Raw genomic sequence first — 20,172 nt, 5'->3', positions numbered from 1 at the left:
CGTGAAGCTGCTGAGAGACGCCCGCAGCGTGCAGAGCTGGCATCGCAGGAGACGGTGGCTGCAAAGACAAACTCTGCTCTGTTTGCACTCGTTTCTCTGACCATGTGTCCTTCATGTGTAATGTCGTCAATATCAATCCACAATGTGTAAAATGGTAAAAATAAAGAAAAAGCACTGAATGAAAAGCCGTTCTTCTAACTCTATTCATACAGTACTTTAATATCCTGACTATGTGAATGGTGAGTTATGCTTATATATGGCAAAGTATTAAATCTGAACTGTTGGTGAGACGTTCATGGCCCACAAAATGGACAAATAAAAACACAAATGCCTTATAACAAGAGACTGCAAAGGTCGTAAAGTTTCAAATATGAGAAAGAAGAATACACAATAAAAGAAACAAAGGGGGGGACAGCCTCCCCTCCCCAAACCCTCCTCCCCCAGTGAACTGAAAGCTAGAAGACATCACAGAGAAGCAGCTACAAGAGGCCAAAATCCTTTGACCCAGGACCGCGTCACTGTCCACAGGACAGATTGACTTTTCATTAGTAACTGTGAACCCATAGCGGAGATGAGAAGGCTGAGATCTGGACAGATGTGACATGTTAAACCCCTCAGCTCAACACCCCCCAGAAGCATCATCAGCCCCACCAAAGATCTCCACTGGCTGAGATTCAGACTATCAGAGAATGACAGGGCACATGACAGATGGAGTCTGGGGTGACCTCCGAAATGAAAAGCCAGTGATGAAGGAAGCAGAGGAAGAGTGGTGGTGCAAGAAAGGAAAAGATGCATCGATGAAAAGGGTCGAGCGAGGAAATACTCTGCACGGAATTAGTTGATAAGAAAGGAGAAAGGTGACAACACTTTACCTGCTGGAGAATGAAGGTTTTCATAGTGGCAAAGATGAGGGCAACATTACAAAAGCAGCACAGAGACACGACAGTAACCCAGCCCGGCCTTACACTGCAGCGCCATCCTGGAAGCCATCTTTGTTGACTTCCTCTTAGAAATGTAAACAGAGCGCTAACCCTCCACACTCCTGCTCCCTTCACTGAAACACAGAGGCAGCCCAGCTCCAAACAAACCCTCTGTACTGTCTTCTACGTGGCGTATCTGACTCTTTTTAACGAAGCTTTCTAATAACTTCATGGTGAATTTCCATCTGATCTGAGGACGTTTTTCTGCAGCATTGTGCAGGTAGATGAGCAGCTTCATATTAAAAGGACGAAGGGATTTCCTAAACCAGCTGAACGCTCCACTTTCAAGCAATTTTCCTCAAACAGGAGTAAACAGTGCGTTTGTTTGGGACTATTTTCAGCGGTGGATTAACACACATTCTGTGCGACTCACCCAAAATAAACTCCAGTGTGCGTTCAGAGCGATGAAGGGACACGTCAGCGTAACCGTGTGACTCACTGATGTGTTTTCATAGTTCAGATAAACGAGGCTTTGGATTCACAGTCAATACGTTTTCAGCAGCTCTGGTCTTTTTTAAGGGGATTTAAACTGAATATCAGCAAACTCTTAACGTTTATCTCTCAGCTGTCGTGATACCTGCTCACATTACAAACGTGTGAATCTCTGCTTTGACTTGCAGATTTGATCAAATCCTGTTTCACCTACTGTAAAGTACTTTTATTAGATTCCTCTTTTATTAGCACAAGCACCAGCACTGCTTCTTCTGATGGAACATTTTAGTTTTAACTTCTACTTGTGCCTTTGGGTCATAAACTGCAAAAACACACGAAAAAGGCAGCCGGACTGTCCGTCCTCACACTCCTGTTTAACACTGTACGAGCTTCTCTCTCTCACCAGCTTCATCCCTCTTCATCAACCCAATGAAATGTCGCTGGAACGCTACCATGTGATTTAAAGAAAACCAGGTCCTCTGAAGAATTCATCACTCCCTCCACCACCTAAAGACATCAGTGCCTCCTCAGGAGAGCGAGTATCCAATTAGTGAACCCTTATTAGCTCTCGTCAATACATTTGCCATGAAGCTGAGTTACTGCCGTGCCGAGTACAGGCCTAGAATCAATAGATGGTGTAATTACCAAATTCCTCCAGGACAAAGACTCCCTTCACTGTATTGCACTTTTTAATGTGACTCAGCTCTATGAAAACCTAAAAACAAACAAAAAACAAACAAAACAAAGACAGAACATTATTAACTCAACAACACTGGATGAAAAGTAAACACTTCATATTTAAAAATTAACCATGTTAAACTTGTTTTATTCAGTATGAAAGGTAAAAATAAAACAACTACACATGGAGTGCAAGCTTTTAACAGCTGACGAAAGAAAAGAAAGGCACACTATGAGAAGTTTCCATGATCAAACGCATACATGGGCGACGGTTAAATGAGGAGAAATGCATTTAGTCTGCTCAAAGCTCAAAACTAATTCAACGTGACTCGTTTCGTTAATCAAGTGTATCAGAACTGGAATAATTTCTAGTTATATTTGGATGGAAAACAGCAAAGGTAGTTCAAAAAAAGCACATTTCTTTTTATGCTCAGAGATGCAATTTGGCCCATATGATGCATACATGGAAGTTACAGATAAAAATGTAGACAAGGACACAAAATTAGATTTGCCATACAGCTACAACAGTTAAAAGAAAAGATAGAGGAAACAAAAGGAACCCAATAAGATGTAACTGCTAATAAGCAAACACAGCAGAGGTTGTGTACCTTCCGCTCCTTGCAGGGGGAGAGAGCATGGGAGAGAAATGGTTTGGATTATTATCGACAGAAGAGCACAAACACTCGACGACACGAGGAGAGGGCGCTAACCAGAGCCAATATGGAAAAAAAAAATAACCGTCACAAGAGGAACCAGCCCCGAAAACTAAGAAATAGGAGAAAAAAAGAGGACTAGGCTAGGGTATTGAGAGCTGGATTCACCTTTGTTTGCCTGGACTTTAAACATCTCAGTCCCCCAGAGCCCTCCATGCCTCCTCCTCCAGCAACAAGGGCTGGCACCAACACCACTTGCTCACACAGCAGAACAGATAAATGAGGGCAGTCACTGACGGACAGGAAATCCCACTACGATGTATTAATGTCACCTCCGAGGCCATCTCACTGCAGAGCGGCCCAGGACCCGACCTGGCGCTCGCTCACTGAAATACTATAAAGAATCCAGTGCTGAATGAAGCTGCTGCTGAGGGTTTGGTGACACTCTTCTATTCAAAATCCATAAAAACGATCCAGCTGATCTGCAAATACTCCCAATCAGTTGTTCTGGAAATGCAGAGTCTCAACTGTTAACTGTGTTCTGCTGGGACGGTAATGAAAAAACTTCTCCAAAGTGGCACTCTACCCTTCGCAATATGAGGCGCGAAAACTCAACTTCGGACAAAAGAGCCTGAGGTAGAAAAAGCAGAAGCAGCAAGAAAAAGCAGGCAGTAATCATGACAGCGACTGAGCGCAGCAGCGTCCACGTTAGAGGGTCGGTTCACCCAAATTATGAAAATCCATTTCGTCTGGCCGAGCAGAAAGTTTGGGTTTTACAATAGAGAGTAATGGAATTTTATTAGCGACGCTCACAGCGATGAAGAATTCTGCTTAAACCTGCATTAACTGACTTTCTGGACACTCGGGGGAAGCAGAAACAAGTTCTAAACACAACATTTAATTTGGTTTGGGAAACAGCTGCTTATGTGTGCATCCAGCAGACACAGAGCCGAGCAGCAGTCTCTTATATGGAGTCGTCTCTCTGTCCAATACGTGAGTCTGTGTCCAACATTCACTCATAACTCCTGAGGGAAACGTCTGTCTGTTAAGTCGTCAGCTAGTTGCTAACTCTGTCTGCCGTTTGGTGCAGGACGGGTCGTGGAAATGGGTTTCAGGGGCCGAAACAACGCTACGAAGAACGCTGAGAGTGAACCAAAGCAGTAAGGTTCTGTAGAGCTGAGGGACTGAATCTGTGGGTTCATCAATATAGAACTTATTTCATCTGTTGTTAATATAAAAATACTAATTACAGCAGCTTGAAAATCTGGTCCTCCAAAATGATTTTGGATTTATTGTGAGTATTTTTTATTTGATCTGCAAACACAGTTTGAAATAGAGCTGAAATGATTAGTCCATTATTACTTAACTGACTGAAAATGTACTATTGTGACACTGATGAAGTAATTTTTTCATCAGTTTAAGCTTCTATAAGTGAAGTATTTGCTTTTGTTCTCTCTCATCAATGATTACGAGTACAATGAGTACATAAATAATTGCAAGTTGCAGCCTTACTTCAAATTAACATTAGGACAGGGAACCAGCTGCACTGTGACTGGTTAATGCACATATAGGGGGCGCTGTCACGACACAGCGCAGTGAAAGACTCCTCGAGGTCTGTGGATCCTCAGAAACCAGGACACTGCTGCTGCAGCTGCTGCTGCTGAATACTTTTTGTGAGCGCCACAGACGAGACTCCATTCAGCTCCATTGTGTTGTGCTGGAGGCAGAAAACTCTTAACAACCAAACATCTCAAATATCTCAAAAACCAGGACAATTTCAGCCACAACTGCCAGCTCGGCTACAAACCCAGAGGGCTGAAGTAAGAAGGCGTCTATTTTTCTTGTAATTTGGGTGAACTGACTCTTACAAGTTACTGCTGCTGTAGAGAAATCAGCTAAAGATGCAGGACGTCTGATGAGGAACCTCGCTGTTGAATCTTCTCTGCTCTTTGTTAACTCCTCACTCTTTTGCTCAGCATGTCTGAACTGTCTGCAGAGGGTCCCTGCTCTTTCAACACGGTCACTTCTCAGACTATCCACCTACAGCACACCGTTCGATCACAGCTTCACACTCTAACGAACCTGAAGACACACACGAACCCCGGCTACGACTACCTGCGCAGATGAGAAGACAACACAGGACGATGTTCAAGGGTCCAAACTTAAATGTGAAAGTTGCTATTAAATAGCCAATTATTAATGAAAAGTCTTTGCTCAAGGTCATCCGGCTTACCACTGATGCACGACACACACACACACATTAACACTTCATCTCCTCCCACACAGGAAATGAACAATGAGGTTTGAGCACCACGGATGTCAAAAGAAGCTTGTGTGGAAGGATGTGTTAATATCGCTTTTTCGGGAAACGCATGCATGCAAATGAACGCACACGCACAAACAAACAAACACAAACTGAAACTGAAAAAAAAAAAAAAAAAGCAAATCCAAAAAAGCAAAAAGCACAAACAGGAATTCTTCCTCTAAGGGATTCACGTCAGGTACGATTAACGCCAATCAAAGAAGCTGTCAGTCATCGCTAACAGTTTGACTACTGAGATTTATTTTTCATGACAATAGAGGAAGACGTGGAGAGATGAAAGGAAATGAGGCACACAGGAGAGATGAGCAGAAAGGTGGACAGAAGGACGGGATGAACTCTGAACCATCATGAGTGATTTTTCGTGTCATGCCCTCGTGAGATGAGAAGCAGTTTCTCGGCTGTGGTGCTGGCCTCTTACCTGGCTGTGCATGAATTTAAGGTTGATTCCTTCCAGTGTGACCTGCAGCAGTCCACCTTCACCAGTCTTCATGTCCTGGACGGGGAACTCTCCGCCCAGCTCTGGACCTGAGGGAGACCACACCCGACTTTAGAGGCAAAAACACTCAGATGAGTGCATGCGTTAAAATCAAAGGCATTAGGCACTGCTGGGACGCGGGGCGGGAACGTTCCAGCTTGTCCTAGTTGTGGATTTTAATTCTTAAGTCTTAAACAGACTCCAAAATACTAGAATAATAATAGAATTTTTGGAAGGAAGTCACTGAACAACAGGAGTGTAATGATGTTTGTATTCTTCACAAACTGTTTATCAAAGTAATCTGTGTTGAGATGAGACAGTTTTTGGTTTCGTACATCTTGTCAACAAATTATTAATGTGCAGTCACACTCAAACTGAGTCTACGTCATTATTCGTTATTTCAAAATGAATGACCGATCGCAGGGTGATTTTTCCCTGCTTTGCTTAGGATATATTTAGCTTCAACCCTGGAACCAGGTGTTACACACCTTCTCAACATGCAAACGTCTCATCAGAAGCTATGCCCAGTCCTCCCTGAGATAAGACCAGTACACACTCAAAGCAGGCTGGACGGCCTCTTTTCAGAATACTAAACAGAAATAAAAAGGACGACAGAAAGAAAGAAAAAAGAAAAAGCAGGACTCTTGGGCACAGCCACTCGCTCGGTCCATACCTGGTTTAATGCTTTGCTGTCTTGCTGCAGCTCTTTCCATGCTGTCTTTCACACAGTAATAGAGTTCACGACACTAGAACGCAGAGAGGAAAATCATGAATTTCTAATCGATGTTTCCTGAAGTGAATGAAAGCACAGGATGCAGAGGCACGCCGTTTCTCACCTTTTTGGTATAGAACTTGTTGAGCTGTGTCTCCTGGCCGTTGCGTCTCCAGAGACACAGCACCTTGGTCTTGGGACAGTAGGTCATGTTGATGAGCTTCTCGTACCACCAGCGCTCGTAAACTGTGCCGATGTTGCTGCGCAGGACGATGCAGTCGTCACAGACCTGAACCAGAGATGAGTGACGTTAAATATTAGAAAAGCAAACATCAACATGCCTTCTGTATTATCATGATTAAAGTCAGGACTCTGCGTACCTCCATGAAAAAGATGTCTCCGGTGGTATCGGTGCCTGCATGCACAACAAACGTTTGCTTCTTGATGTGGCGGCTCCCGCTGGGCCTGATGGGAAGCTCACGGCCGTTCTGAAAGTACAGTTCAGTACAGATAATTACAAACAATGAACATCGGCTGAACTGCCTGAACTCAAAAGGTCAGATATTCACCATGTTGGCCAGTTTGTCCAGTATCTCATTGATCTCTTGGCTGTACGTGAGGCCAATGTGGGACTTCCCCATCAAACGCCTCACTTTCTTCCTGATGTCATTTTTGTTCAACTAAACAAAGAAAAAACATCCACAGGGAGCAAAGGTTGAGATATCTGGAGGTGCAAAAAAATGTCAAAGTTCAACAAACTGACGCCGTTCGTACTTTCATCATTAGCATGTATGCAATCATATTGTGCAGCAGGGTGGCCAGAAGTCTGTCCTCATCGTCCTCCAGACGCTTGCGGTCATGATCTCCTAACGACAAGTATCTGTGTCGATGAGCAAAACGCAGAAAGGCAAGAATTAATAGTCCAGGACCAGAATCAGAATGTTATCTACCAACTGTGAAAACAAAAACAATAAAATAACAGAGAATGCATTTGGGCGTCAGCCAGGCTGAACCTTTCGATCATCTCCTGGGGTCCCTGGTCCATGCCCATGCCCTCACGCTCCAACATCACGGCGTCTAAGTAGGCGTCCTCCCAGAACTGCAGCTGGTCCCACAGCGTGGAGCGCTCCTTACCTGAGCACACGGAGACGGACACATGTAGCTCCTGAAACGTGCACAGCTGGACAAGTTCATCAACAACGAAGCTGATGCATTCAAAGACAACCCAAACCGTGCGCAGCCACAAGCATGCACTCTGTCAGACCAGCTAATTATATAACCGGCTGTTACACTGGACTGTACTTTTTCATGTTGCATCCTGCAGCTTGGTTGCAAGTTACTACAAGGTTTCAGTACGTAATGAGGTACTGATGTTACTCCATTTCAACAAAGTCTGCTTATAGAAACTGAGCCAACAGGTCACACGTCGTGGACATGCAGGAAAAACAACAGAAAGAGTCAATTAGACAAATTCCACTTACACAGAATAATGCTTGTTGTAGCATGATGGAGGCTCACAGCTGACAGGCCGAATAAAAACTTGGGTTGAATTGTTTTGATAGCAGTTATCCTTTTTCTTAAGAGCCAATGTTCCATTTATAGATGCTGCCTTCAAGTGCTGCTCTTTGTAACCTTCATGGCACAATGTGGACTGGAGAAATGAACTTTTCTTCTTCTAATTTAGAAATTAAGTTGCAAATAACAACAAAACTATTGAAAACATATTGCACTTGTACTATGAGACCTTTCCCAATCTTACTTACCAGCTGGTGGCTCATGTGCTCAACCCAATGTTAAATTTCTGACAGCACTTGAAGGCAACATGCACTCATGCAAACCCATGAAATGTTAAGCTTTTAGTGCAGCGTGAAAGCTAGTCAGGAAACTGGTTGAAAACACAGCTGAGCAGAAATTAAACTGAACGTTAGAGCAACAGTGAAAGGAAATCACACACTGAGAGGGAAAGTGAGCAGATTCTGCAGGACTGCTTCTATTTTTCACCCCCATCTCACCCAGATGTGCAGCTCACCAACAGACAGGAAACAGTCCCATCACATCAAAGAATAAACACAGAGCTGAACAATGGCTACCCACACACACACACACACACACACACACACACACACACACACACACACATTGGAAAAAAAGGCAAAGGCAAGAGATTAGCCCTACTTAGAGAAAAGGTTTCCATGGCAGCATCCTCGAGTTGATCCCAAACGGAGCTCTTATCGCGGCCTGGAAGAATTTCCCAGGAGGAGCAGCAGGAGGGAGGAGAAGCAGTGAGAGCAGGAGGGGGTTAGGCGAAGAGGTGAGGAGGTTTAATGGCAAAAAACAAGAGCAGAGCGAGTCGAGAACCACGCCGGAGGAACGAAAACCAGGACAGACAGACACATCGCGCTCGTTTACTCACTGATCGATCAACTAGAGCACAATGTCACTTTTCTAACATGTCACGCAGTCAAGTAGGTGAGCAACACTCTTGTTGCTCTGATCCAAACTGATTTTAAGATGCTTTTTGTTTTTACATGGTAAAGACTTAAATTTTGCTTCGTTGAACATGACATCAGAGTTAAACACTGGTGATGTATTTACAGCAGCTGCAGTCATGACTCCCCATAATGCACATAAATATTCTTAAAATGACAGATCCAGCATTCATACTGTTTTTTTTTCCCTTTCCTTTGATCTTATTTCTGTTTCTCATTCACCTTAAATACATATTCTTAAATCCATTTTGCCAAACTTTCAGACAACACTGCAAAAATCGAAATAAAAGTATGATTAAATATCTTAAATCGAGGTACTGTAGCTTGTTATGTGTCTGGGAAGGTCTTTCTTCTGAGCAGGCAGTTCTTATGTTCACTGGCTTCAAGCTTTTCTGTACTTAATTATCTTAATGAGATATTAGAACTTCTTATGAGATTAATGCTTGAAAGTAGAATTTCCAGAGTTCTGAAGCTGTTTGATGAAACTGCTTCGTCAAAGTTAGTATTTCTTTGTATCCAGACAAATATTCGTGTTTTAATCTGACTGTACTGTTGATGGCAGATAATTTAGGTTATTTCATGTCATATTTCCCTCTTTTTTTCTTGTTTTTCAGAGTTTTTGCAGTGAATACAGCCCACTTCTCTCAGTACTGTTAATTCATCACTACGTATAATCGGCCCTCCCCAGTTTGAGTCAGAACACATCATGGTGTAACTTTTCACCTTCTGACATGAGTTCACAGTTTCATAATGAACATCACATCACTTCTTGGTAGTCACATGTCTGACTTCTACTTTCTTCTCTTAAAAATAACTATTTTGACGTTTAGTGAAAGTTCACTGTGGTCACATTGATGGTCGAACTGAAGTAAGAGCTTGCACAAGTTGTAGTGAGTGAAAGGTCGCGACATCTAGCATCAGTTCGATTAGCGGAAGTGCTTTTAATGTTTCAGGCTGTTTGAAAGATTGTCTTTGCCAAAGATAATGTTAGTAAAGCAATGCAGATCAATCTCGTAAAGTATGGGAATGAGAAAATACACCTTCAAATCACACAAAGTATTTCTAAGACCACATGTCAGCTGTTTGACAGAGCTGTGGAGAGCAGGTCCTACCCAGCAGGCCTTCACAAAGGTAAATCCTCATACTGATGTCCTCCATGGGCTGCGCAGGCGGCCCCTTGGCCATAGCGTGTACATGATCTTTAGCACTTGGTTTCAGTGTGTGGGTCTTTCCCTGTGGAAGCAGGACAGCGTTCATGAGCCAGCAAGTGCATTCTGACAAAAAATACCGTTTCAAGTATTCTGAGTATTGATGAATCTGTCTTTGCCCTGTTGCAGATTATGATTATACTATCCTAAGGGGAGTCCGGCTCCAGGAAAACCAATCAGCATGATGGCTGGCTGGTTAGGACAGATGGGCAAAGCTGAGAGCTTCCAGAGCATTTTTTAATAAGAAATAGTTTGAATTTCTTTGTCCAACAACAAGAGAAAAGGATAAACATAATGTAAGAGATTAATCTAGACACAACAGTTCCTGAGCACAGTTAGTTAATAATTCAGAACACAATGAACAATGACAAACTTACTAAAACACAAACCGCTACTGAAACTTCATTGACTGTTTAAGTCATCATAATGGCGTTAAAGACAGAAACACAGTCTCAGACTGTCAAACAAAGCAAACTTTGATCCTGATCACAGTTTAAACGATCACAGTGGAAAGGCTGTGCAGACAGCTGTCTGCATGAAGGGACTGTGGAGCTGATGTAATGTGAAGTCTTTCAGGAGTGGGAATCTAGTCTGCAATCTCCCTTTTTAAGGTTTCTTTTTTTTTTTTTTCCTTTGAAGATAGTGAAGAGGCAGACAGGAAATGAGGGAGAAACAGGCGGCTATGGTGCAAACATGTGCCCATGAGGCACTCCAATCTTTTTTAGTATGCATGGGAACTCTGGAATCCAATCACCTGCAGGCGCCTTCTGTGGAGATTTTTAAGTAATTTGTGACTTCATGAGTGCAAATGAAGGAGGTTTGTATTAAATAGTCTTATTCTAAGTTGGCTTTTATCTAAGGTAAGAACTGCATGATCGACATATTTCACTTCAGGTGAGTTTTACACTTACAAACACTGTACTGGTGGCTGGATTGGTTTCAATCTCACTGTCAGAAAGAGTTCCTCTGGACTGATTTAAATGAGGGGCAATTCTCCCACCGAGGCCGTCGCCTGCTGTGCTGCTCAGGTCACTGTCAGCTCCCAGAGTCTCTCCAGAGCTATTGCTTATCTAAAAAAAAAAGAATAAGGATGCAGGTGTAAGAACAATACACAACCGGAGGTGTTTCATGTGCAGGAGGTTTGGGACCAAAACAGCTTTTGGCATTCATTTTCACTGTGAATGACTCATTTTTACACTATTCCTGCTTGAACTTTGCCTGACAAAGATCTGAGGAGCAAAATGTCTTCGTTACTTATGATCCTCAAAATTCAGCTTGACCAAAAAAAAAAAAAATCTCTTCAGGTTTGAACAATGTTCGGCTGCACAACATGAGTAGTCTGCAGACTACAGGCAGAAATACTGTACATTATGCAGATATGTGTATACAACTACCCATAACATTATAAAAGTAAAAATAATTTCACTGTCCTCAAACCGAGGCTATGATGAATGATTTGTCTAACAGCACACTCCTAACAATAGGATGAACACGCCACCTATGTTTCTTGATTTTTCTTGTTTTTATTCCGATTTTGAAGTGCAAGAGAAAACAGATTCAAAATGGTTTGAACCAAAAAAGGCTGTCTAGAATCTGCAGTTAATACTGTGAAGTACTGTGTATCTGGAACAGACAGGCCCAAAGTGTGTGATATCTGAGTTGGCTGCGCCCTACCACTGTGCTAGCCTCTGAGTCCTGGCTGGTGCTTCTCGTCAGGATCGGCGGCTCCGAGCTCGTTACAGACTCTGTGTCGCTCTTCTGTAAACCCGAACCATAAAAAGAGCAGACAGTTCAGTGTGTTCAGACCCTGCAAACACTAGCATGTGAAAAATGAATCCATATAAATCAAACAGTCTCAGGCGTGTGTGCTGTGTGTGCAGCCTGCAGCCCTCAGGGTGTCCGACTGTGATTTTACTGTTTATTTAGCACCACACAGAAAGAGAGAGCTGACAAATCACATCCAGGTATTTACAAAAGATTTTTCATGAATCTAATTCTCTGCTTGACAACAGCGTACGAACACACCTGAGATCCAGATGTGACACTGAGGCCACTGTCAGCACTGATCTGTGATTTCTTCTCCTCTGCATCGGTCACCTGGGGGCGCTGCTGCTTTGCTCCTTCGGACCCTGCAGGACACACACCATTATCAGAACGCTTCCACGAACAGGACGACATTATCTTCTTGCCTCACTGAGAGTCGCTTCACTCAAAGCCCACACAGCACAGCAACACTGACGCTATGTCCATCTAAAGTGCCAAAGCCTCTGTTTAAACACTGCATTACACTGGTGACACAGCAAAGCGTTCAGTATAAATACCTTATTCACGTTTGGGAAATGATTTTCATATCAAAGACTCAGAGTCTTAAGATGCCTCTGGCCAAAACTATAGCGTGCCTATAATACACCTAATCTTAAGAGGCAAGAGAACTTTTTATGACTTTCTAAACAATACTGGTGCGTAACTGAGCAGGAACGGATGAAGTTTTCAAACACCAGACAGAGAAGTTACAGAGGGGCAAGCAGAGAGTGCCATAAAACTGGGGGAAAAGTTAAATGAAAACAAAACTGCAAGAGCGTGACATTAATTCTCAGTCAATGCTGCAAACGTGGCCCAAGTTACACCAAAAACAACAAACAGACACAGGCAGTTAGGCATGCAGACAAACTGATGGACGGTAAAGGAGACATTTTCTGTTTCAAGTGTGATCTGTCCTTTGTTATTTATCACCTGAGTGGGTGCAGACGTGGTGATAAGTAGGTCCTGACACTTCCTTTAAGTTTAAGTTTGCAAACCATTTAGTAAAGCCTTGAAAAGTGCCAGCAACTGTAGGATATTGGCTGTAGATACACAATTTGCAGCAAGCCACTTGAAACTGGAAAAAATACAGTTAAAAGAGCAGGACAGGGCAGCAGGTATTCATTCTGCTCATCTTGCATGGTGTCAAGGAAAAAACAGTGCAAAACAAAATGACATCGCTTGAACTTAAGCCAGTGACTATAAAAAAATATAAATCAAGAACTCTGAACATTTTATTTTAAATGTAGAGAATTAAATTCACCTGCCTAAACTGTAGGCAGTGAGGACAAAAACCTTTACACAGCACTACATTTCTGTTCTGCATCCCACCTTGTCAGCTATTAGGCTAACAAAGCTAAGGTCATTACATAAAACTAGCACATACTGTGGTAATGCCTGCTGGAAGAACTTACCAAACTGGCTGCCATCTCAAGTCTTGATTAAACACAGCAGGAAATTTTTTGGAGCTAAAACAAGGGTCTCATTTCTCACAGCACTGTATGTGTGAGAAATCCTGTGACCCTTGTTGTCAAATAGTAAATACAGTTAAATTAATACCACTGGAGGATTCCAACACTAATGCGTACAATCCAGTGTCAACTAGAAAATCTGAGGATCTCCACTTTCATCATTGATCCACATTCATTTGTAGTACATCATCAAGTCAATGTAAAAATCTTGATCTCACATCAACTCTGTGACCTTTTGTCGCTTTTCCATTCTGACATTCTCATTAGGAGCTCTGCTTTTGATTTATTCATGCGTAAAGACACTGGTGAGTTTGGAAAGGTGGAGAGAAGGGGGTGGAAAAGGTCAACAGCTGAACACCCCGATCCTTTTTTTATTTATTTATTTTTTTTTGGTGTGTGAAAAGTCTCTTACTCTGTGGTTTTTCCATAGCTTTTTGCTTATCCTGGTGCTTGCTCCACAATTCTACCCAAGATGCATTGCAAGCAAGGAGAGAAAGACAGAGAGAGAGTCAGAGAGCTGGTTGAAAAGGCATGTATGGTGGATGAGCATTCAAATCAAAACAAAAACAAAATAAGCATTGAGAATCTGTCATTACTGAATAAAGGTGTTTTGTAATGTTTGCATGTAGCTGTGCTTCAATCCGAACAGAATGAAAAACAAGGCTTTTGCTGTCAAGTTGGATCCGCTGTGTGTAACAGCTACTAAGATAACATTACAACACACCCAGAGCTCCTGGCCCAAAGTCCTGGAGAGCCACACAGTGACGTCAGAATGAGCTTTGGCTCTGACCACCGGCCACCGACCGCTTTTGTCTGGCTCTCCAGAGCAAAGGTGTGAGAGAGAGAGAGATGGTTGATTCGGAAAAAAGAGCATGGGATGGGGTTGAGAGGCCGACTAGCCAGCAGGTGGAATGGAGCAGTTGCAGAAGCCGGGATGCAAGTCTCACAGCATTCTGTAGAATTGAAGGTGCAACTTCTAACAGGAAGAGAAGGGGTGCGGGTAGGAGAGGTGTCAGGGTGGTTGACTGAAAGTGTCCCCCGTATACAGACCCAGAATAATTCTCAGACAATTAAGTGGCAGAGAGATTTTTCAGGATTTTCTAAGTCGGTTGGTTCTTTGGCAACCAATAGAAAACTGTTTCTGTGGTGAAATTTGTCTCTTGACTGGGACTGTTTACTGGGGAGCGATGCTTCCACCCTCCATGCTGAGAGCAAAGGGAGCTGCCATTTTCTACAGCACGCCTCGCAGAAACCTGCAGTAAAGGCAAAGACGAGCACCGCTTTGACTATCAATGCGCATACCTCTGGTTTCCCTCGTCCACTACTGCAGATTTAGGTGTTGGGAGACCAAAAGAAAGACATGCATTCAAGGTGCGAAGAGGCTGACAACAGAACTCCAGAGAGGAGGCAAACAGGGGCACAGATGTTTCAGGAGGGGGAGACAAACACACGCAGTCCAGCCTGGAACACAGGGAAATATTCCAGACACTTTTTCAAGGCTACTCCATATCTGCAGTAGGAATACTTGAACCAGGGCCAGATTCTGAATTTAGAGTTTCATTTAAATCATGTCTTAATTTTGAAAGTCACAAAAAGTCTTTTCATTGAGACTCTAAATGTCCTTCTTTTTGACAAAGCCCACCCGAGTGATTACCAGCAGTGCTCCAGGTCAAAGTGTGTGGAATATTAGAACACCTGTGAGAATCTGTCTGGGACAAGTGAGGGGATCTTTCTTTGAGACGGCTGGAGGGGGGGGTGGGAGACTAATATTCAGGGTTGATGAGCTTGTAGGGGACGGGGGGGGATCTCACAGTGCACATGCAACCGGGGCTGGAGTGGTGTACACACCAATCGAGGCAATAAAGTTCTCCTCATTCAGACTCCGGGTATCAAAATGGCGGGCTCCTTTGCCCGTTGTGTGGTGCGGCAGCTGCAGGTGGGGAACATTCAGGAGACCCTGAGGTCTGGCAGTCTCCATACGACCAGAAGGACTCTCTTTACTCCCTGGGCTGCCAGCACTGTCTGTGGGGCTTCGCTTGCGTTTTTCTGGGTCTACCAAGTTATCAGAATTAAGGGGCCAGAGACAGAGTGAGAAAATATGTGGAGGTTTAAACTGGGAGAGGATTAACAGTATTAGACAAAGAAGGAAAAACAGTGATGAGATCGAAACTTTACAAGTATAATTAATGTTTTAGTGAGTCAAGTCTAGCATGCAGCTTTAAGATCAATTTAAACACAGTGCAAAGACATGGACAAGTATTAGTAGCATAGGGCCACTGCTGTTACGCTTCCAAGCACAAAACGTATCGAGGAAATATGCAGACAAAACGTAAAAAATATACTCCGTAAGAATCAAATGTATGCATTTCTGTTTTAAACGTACCTTTGGTCTGATAATGTGTGCGTGCTATTTCCAGTAAGCTGAAGACGCTGGCCATTCCCCCGAGGCCTGCGTTGGTGTAAGAGTGCTCCAGACTGGAGACTGTGCACTTCAAGATGTCCAGCATGCCTTTGTACACCTTTCTGCTCACCTCCTGGAGACAAACACAGTGACAAGGTTTAGAGAGACTTCAACGAGACAGAAAAAGACACATAGACACACTACATACCAGAAAGGTAACTTTACTGTTCTTGGATTTCTTTAGATTCTGGACAGTAAACTCTGTGTTACTGAATAAAATGAGCATCACCTTTGGCTATGGGATATTATAACAGGAATGGAATGATCCGATTAATCAACTGAATAATCGACAAAGAAAATAATACTTAATTGTGGAAATAAAATAAACTAGTTCAAAGCTTGAGTGAAGAAAAAAGAACAATGAAACTAAAATGCATAACTAGATGTTAGCAATGCAAATGTCAGATTTGTGCTGTTACTTCCTATTGCTGTTGCTGATGTTGCGTATTTCTTGGCACATCAGATCGTAGTGGGGAGAAAAAGTATCTCACCACATCACGTATGATCTCCTGTCTGGCATCCTCCTCCGACTGGATGGCTCTGTTCAGCTTACTCAAGACGAAGACGCGAAGCTGCTCGTTCTCCAACAGGCGGCGCACTTTTTTCATGTTGAGCCAGCCGACTCCCTGACCATCCAGAACACTCTGCACCACTTCCTTCAAGAACTGCTGGTTCTCGCTGAATCAAAATGAGTCAGTTGTGGTTACAAAGCACTTGTTTTGGACAGCATTTGTAACCTTTAAACCCAACAAATACAGCATAAGGTAATATACATGATGACAATATGCACTTATCTTTCTGACTGCACATTTGAGAGAATTCATTACCTCGTGTTGTTGACTCGACCCTGAGGAGAGGGCGACTCTCTCTTCACTGTTGGACTGTGCTTGATTACTGAAGACTTCTGGTCCACGAGTGCTCGAGGTGCACGCGCGCCTGCAAGAGGATCAACAACAATGAGGTTTCTGAACTCCACAGAGCGACATAACCAAGACGACGAAACAAAATCTGCAAACTACTTGGTCACTAGACAGAAGAGCACTCAGTAGAAGTGGACTGGACACACACAAAGGCACTTGCTCACCAGGAACTGTAAACCAGGACAGGAAACAACTTTCAAACTAGCTTCCACATCAAATAGAAAAGAAAGCAGTTTACATGTTTGTGAAGAGGACAGGCACACCTGAATCTACTGAAGGTTAGCTACTGCTGAACAGACAAATCACTGGAGCTGCTAGAGTCTATTATTACACCAAGAAAGGTGAAGGACAACTCAAACAGGGACATGGTGCACACACACGCACACACACACACAGGAGTCCAAATGGTGCTCTTGGTGGTGGCATCACACATTAGCAGCATAGAGATGTGAGTCAGAGGGAACACAGCAACGACATCAATGATATCATGCATGAAGGAAAATAAAAGGATGTGTGGATGGAGAGGAAAATGAGCTACACTACGACGTCACAAGCTGACTCATTTTAAAACATTGCTGTGGGATGCTCAGCTTCTGCGAGCGAACCACCTGTCGGGGGTTGGGTCAATCATTTTTCGATTATATTCTAATCTAATGACTAAAGACACTCAAAACATTTAGGCAAGTCTATTCATTTTCTCACTAAACTGAGTCTGACTGTTCCTGCAGTCCAAACCTCTGCAGCCTTTCATGAAGCAGTGATAAGCATCGTATCTTGATGCAGAAGTTCCTGTTTTCTTTACCTTAGTGATGCCTTTGATTCCTCACAATGCTATTAATAATCTCAAAGACGTCGCACATTCCAACATCTGAGGACAACAGTTCCTCTGGTGTGACTGTTTTCATTCCGCGTTAAGCAGAGCAGACACTGTGCTTTTATTAATCCTGCACATTGTGTTAACTCACACTGCATGTTTTAATGTGCCTCTCTGCAACCTGCACTCCCAGTGACTCACATTGTGCAGCTCAACTGACCGCCCACAACATGGTGCTCACACTGAATATTGACACTGAACCCCTGGCTGGTAGTGTCCATTGACGATTCCAATAAAGTTTGTTCAAACAACCACATATTCAACAATGTTGACAAAAAGAGAGAAAGGCAGCATTAGCTGGTCGAATTCTACTAAGTGTTGAAGACAATATGGTGTCTATTCTGCAGGGAAGGTCAGTTTTATATTATATATAGTACAGTTACATTAAAACAAGCTCACTACAATTTGTAATGGTTTGGAAGCCATGTGCGCTCTGGAACTGTAAGACAGCCGGAAACAAACCAATTCATTCAGATCATTCAGGTAAGCAACCAGGTGACCTCTCAGCCCGCACGTCGAACAACAACCGATCTGAAAATTGATGATAAAATCACGTTTAATCCTGACAGCGTCTGCCAAAGTCCCCTGAAGATGTCGACACAGCGTATTGGTTCACATCTTGATGAAATAAAACCCAACCTTATCAAACTCCGAGATAAATTGGACCAGGCTGGAATTCGTATGGTCAGGACTAATTAGGTTGAGTCAAATCTCTCAGGAGGTTGTAAAACAGAGCATTAAAGATGTGTGTCATCATCATGATATATGGTTTTGCAACTAAAGCTGTTCTGCAAATGCATGCTTAAGAGCACGAAGCTTCAGCAATCCTCTGATGACAATTTAACTTTCATTGCAACACAATAAATCCTAAACAACACTTGAGATGAAATACAAGTACTGAACTTTGCTCAGGTGGCTGAAAGGTCCAGGTTGTCAAAGCACAGTCATCCACTGCTCTGCTGATCTACACTGAGGGCATTTAGTGATGACAAACAGCTAAAGAGTACGATGAGCTCACAATTTCTCCATTTTGTCAGTGACTGATTCTGTGTCTGAGGCTTTAAAGGACGGGGAGGAGCACAGAAAGCTCTTCTGATCTGACGTCTGTCATTACAGGCTGCTTCACTGTCACTCATATGTGACAGCAGGGGTCTATTGTTTATTATTGTTGCCTGAGTGTCTGGGGACAAGAAATGAGCTTTTATTCCCGATTCCAATACTTTGCACAAATTCAATCTTTCAGCATCTGAAAACCGAAATTAATAACGACAGAGACCACGTCTGAAGCCTAAAGGCTCTTTATGAGAATGACAAACAGTACTGCAGGGAGACGGTGGAGGCTGCTTATGGATTTTGTCCATCATGAGTGTGGCCACATATATGGCAGGTTAAATGAAAACGTTTGTTGCTAACAAACAGGAGGAGGTCCAGTGGACTACGTGAGGCTTTCATCAATATGTTTTGCTGCATGGCCTGCAGGTCTTGGTGAGACCTCCGCTTTTAACTGTGTTTTTACAGCGGCTACAAGAGCACAGAGGTACAGCATATCAATGAAGGATACTTTGAGGCTGCAGCTTTTCTAAATGGTCCTTGACCTTAAGGGTCGAATGATTTTCCAACAAGTAACAAGGGAGAAACTGTAGTGAAGCTGATATGAATCCCAATCTGAGGCAGCTAAAGCTTAAACTGCACAAACATGTCAGAAACAAACAGCGCTGAGTTCGTCAACCGGGAACAGATCACAAGCATACGAGTCACTGTAGTATCAGCGTGTGTCTGACTTCATGTTTGGACTGTTCAACAGTCATCTGCAGTCAGTTAATTTGTTTCTGTATGTTGTCTGGAGAGGGGAATGTTACATGAGCCTTTCACAAATTTCTGATCTCTTTTAGACAGAACGTAATTTCACCGTCTTAGTCCAGCACTGCCCGCGGCACCAAATGTCCGTCTACACGGTCCAAGCTTAATTAAGGTCTTCTGTGGACTAAAACCGGAGTGTTTCTGTTGCTGAACATCATCAGCTCTGCACACATTCTGTGTAGCCCCCTGGCACACCTGAAAACTGTTTGGTCAGCTTGATGGATAGAAAACCATTTACAACGAAACACAAACCGAAGTGGAAGCGAGCAGGTACGAAGAAAGAAACACCTGAGAAGCCTTTAGGGAGACAGACGCTGCAGTCTCAGTAAATTAAATGTTATAATGAGAACTACAGGTAAGGTGTCTATCAGGGCTGGCCAACTTAATGAAAAGATTTCAGATTTTCTGATTGGACTGTCATCGTTTGTGATTCTGCATCATGAGAAGACAACGGCAGCCCTGCAGATGAGGAAAAAAGGCTGGTGTGCAGCCAATCACAGGCGAGGACAACTGGGTTTGATGGTGTTTGCATGTTTGTTTGTTCAGATGGGTTCTTGATGCACATATCTACACAGCGACCCGTTCAGGAGTTGATTTAGACGGTCTTTTGTGCTCACAGCTGTTAAACATTTGAAAAAGGGAATACTTGCCTGTTTCCTGTTTGTGAGGTCTTCTCTGACATGTACTCTATTTTCCTTTGTTAATTTTAGGTTTTATTTCATATTTACTGCCTACAGCTCTGCTCCTGTTTATAGGTGCATCACTAATGGTCGGCATTTTATTTATTTATTAATAGGTTGATCCATTAATATCCTGCTTTTAAATTCAGTGGTCT

The 20,172-nt window shown here is 43.1% G+C and overlaps 1 protein-coding gene across 25 annotated transcripts in view; it reads right to left on the bottom strand.

The window, feature by feature from the left end:
- The window catches only part of madd (MAP-kinase activating death domain), a 48,517-nt gene that overhangs the window by 4,618 nt on the left and 23,727 nt on the right, over nucleotides 1–20,172 (bottom strand). For 8 of the 25 annotated variants that reach the window (XM_076733225.1, XM_076733280.1, XM_076733246.1 and 5 more), the window contains 18 exons: nucleotides 16,511–16,619; nucleotides 16,175–16,361; nucleotides 15,606–15,756; nucleotides 15,071–15,274; nucleotides 13,635–13,685; nucleotides 11,976–12,079; nucleotides 11,625–11,708; nucleotides 10,862–11,020; nucleotides 9,855–9,975; nucleotides 8,429–8,491; nucleotides 7,267–7,387; nucleotides 7,028–7,133; nucleotides 6,823–6,933; nucleotides 6,634–6,741; nucleotides 6,378–6,542; nucleotides 6,215–6,287; nucleotides 5,485–5,591; nucleotides 2,058–2,127 (listed from right to left, as the gene is read on the bottom strand). In XM_076733225.1, the coding sequence (XP_076589340.1) occupies nucleotides 2,058–2,127; nucleotides 5,485–5,591; nucleotides 6,215–6,287; nucleotides 6,378–6,542; nucleotides 6,634–6,741; nucleotides 6,823–6,933; nucleotides 7,028–7,133; nucleotides 7,267–7,387; nucleotides 8,429–8,491; nucleotides 9,855–9,975; nucleotides 10,862–11,020; nucleotides 11,625–11,708; nucleotides 11,976–12,079; nucleotides 13,635–13,685; nucleotides 15,071–15,274; nucleotides 15,606–15,756; nucleotides 16,175–16,361; nucleotides 16,511–16,619 (2,094 nt within the window). The remainder of the gene's footprint in view (nucleotides 1–2,057; nucleotides 2,128–5,484; nucleotides 5,592–6,214; nucleotides 6,288–6,377; nucleotides 6,543–6,633; nucleotides 6,742–6,822; nucleotides 6,934–7,027; nucleotides 7,134–7,266; nucleotides 7,388–8,428; nucleotides 8,492–9,854; nucleotides 9,976–10,861; nucleotides 11,021–11,624; nucleotides 11,709–11,975; nucleotides 12,080–13,634; nucleotides 13,686–15,070; nucleotides 15,275–15,605; nucleotides 15,757–16,174; nucleotides 16,362–16,510; nucleotides 16,620–20,172) is intronic. The other 17 variants (XM_076733370.1, XM_076733353.1, XM_076733306.1 and 14 more) reach the window with 8 other exon arrangements.

The sequence above is a fragment of the Chaetodon auriga genome, chromosome 1 (assembly GCF_051107435.1).
Source record: "Chaetodon auriga isolate fChaAug3 chromosome 1, fChaAug3.hap1, whole genome shotgun sequence".
Lineage (NCBI taxonomy): Eukaryota > Metazoa > Chordata > Actinopteri > Chaetodontiformes > Chaetodontidae > Chaetodon > Chaetodon auriga.
The sequence above is the reverse complement of the archived record's forward strand: the minus strand, read 5'-3'. Positions and strand labels throughout refer to the sequence as shown.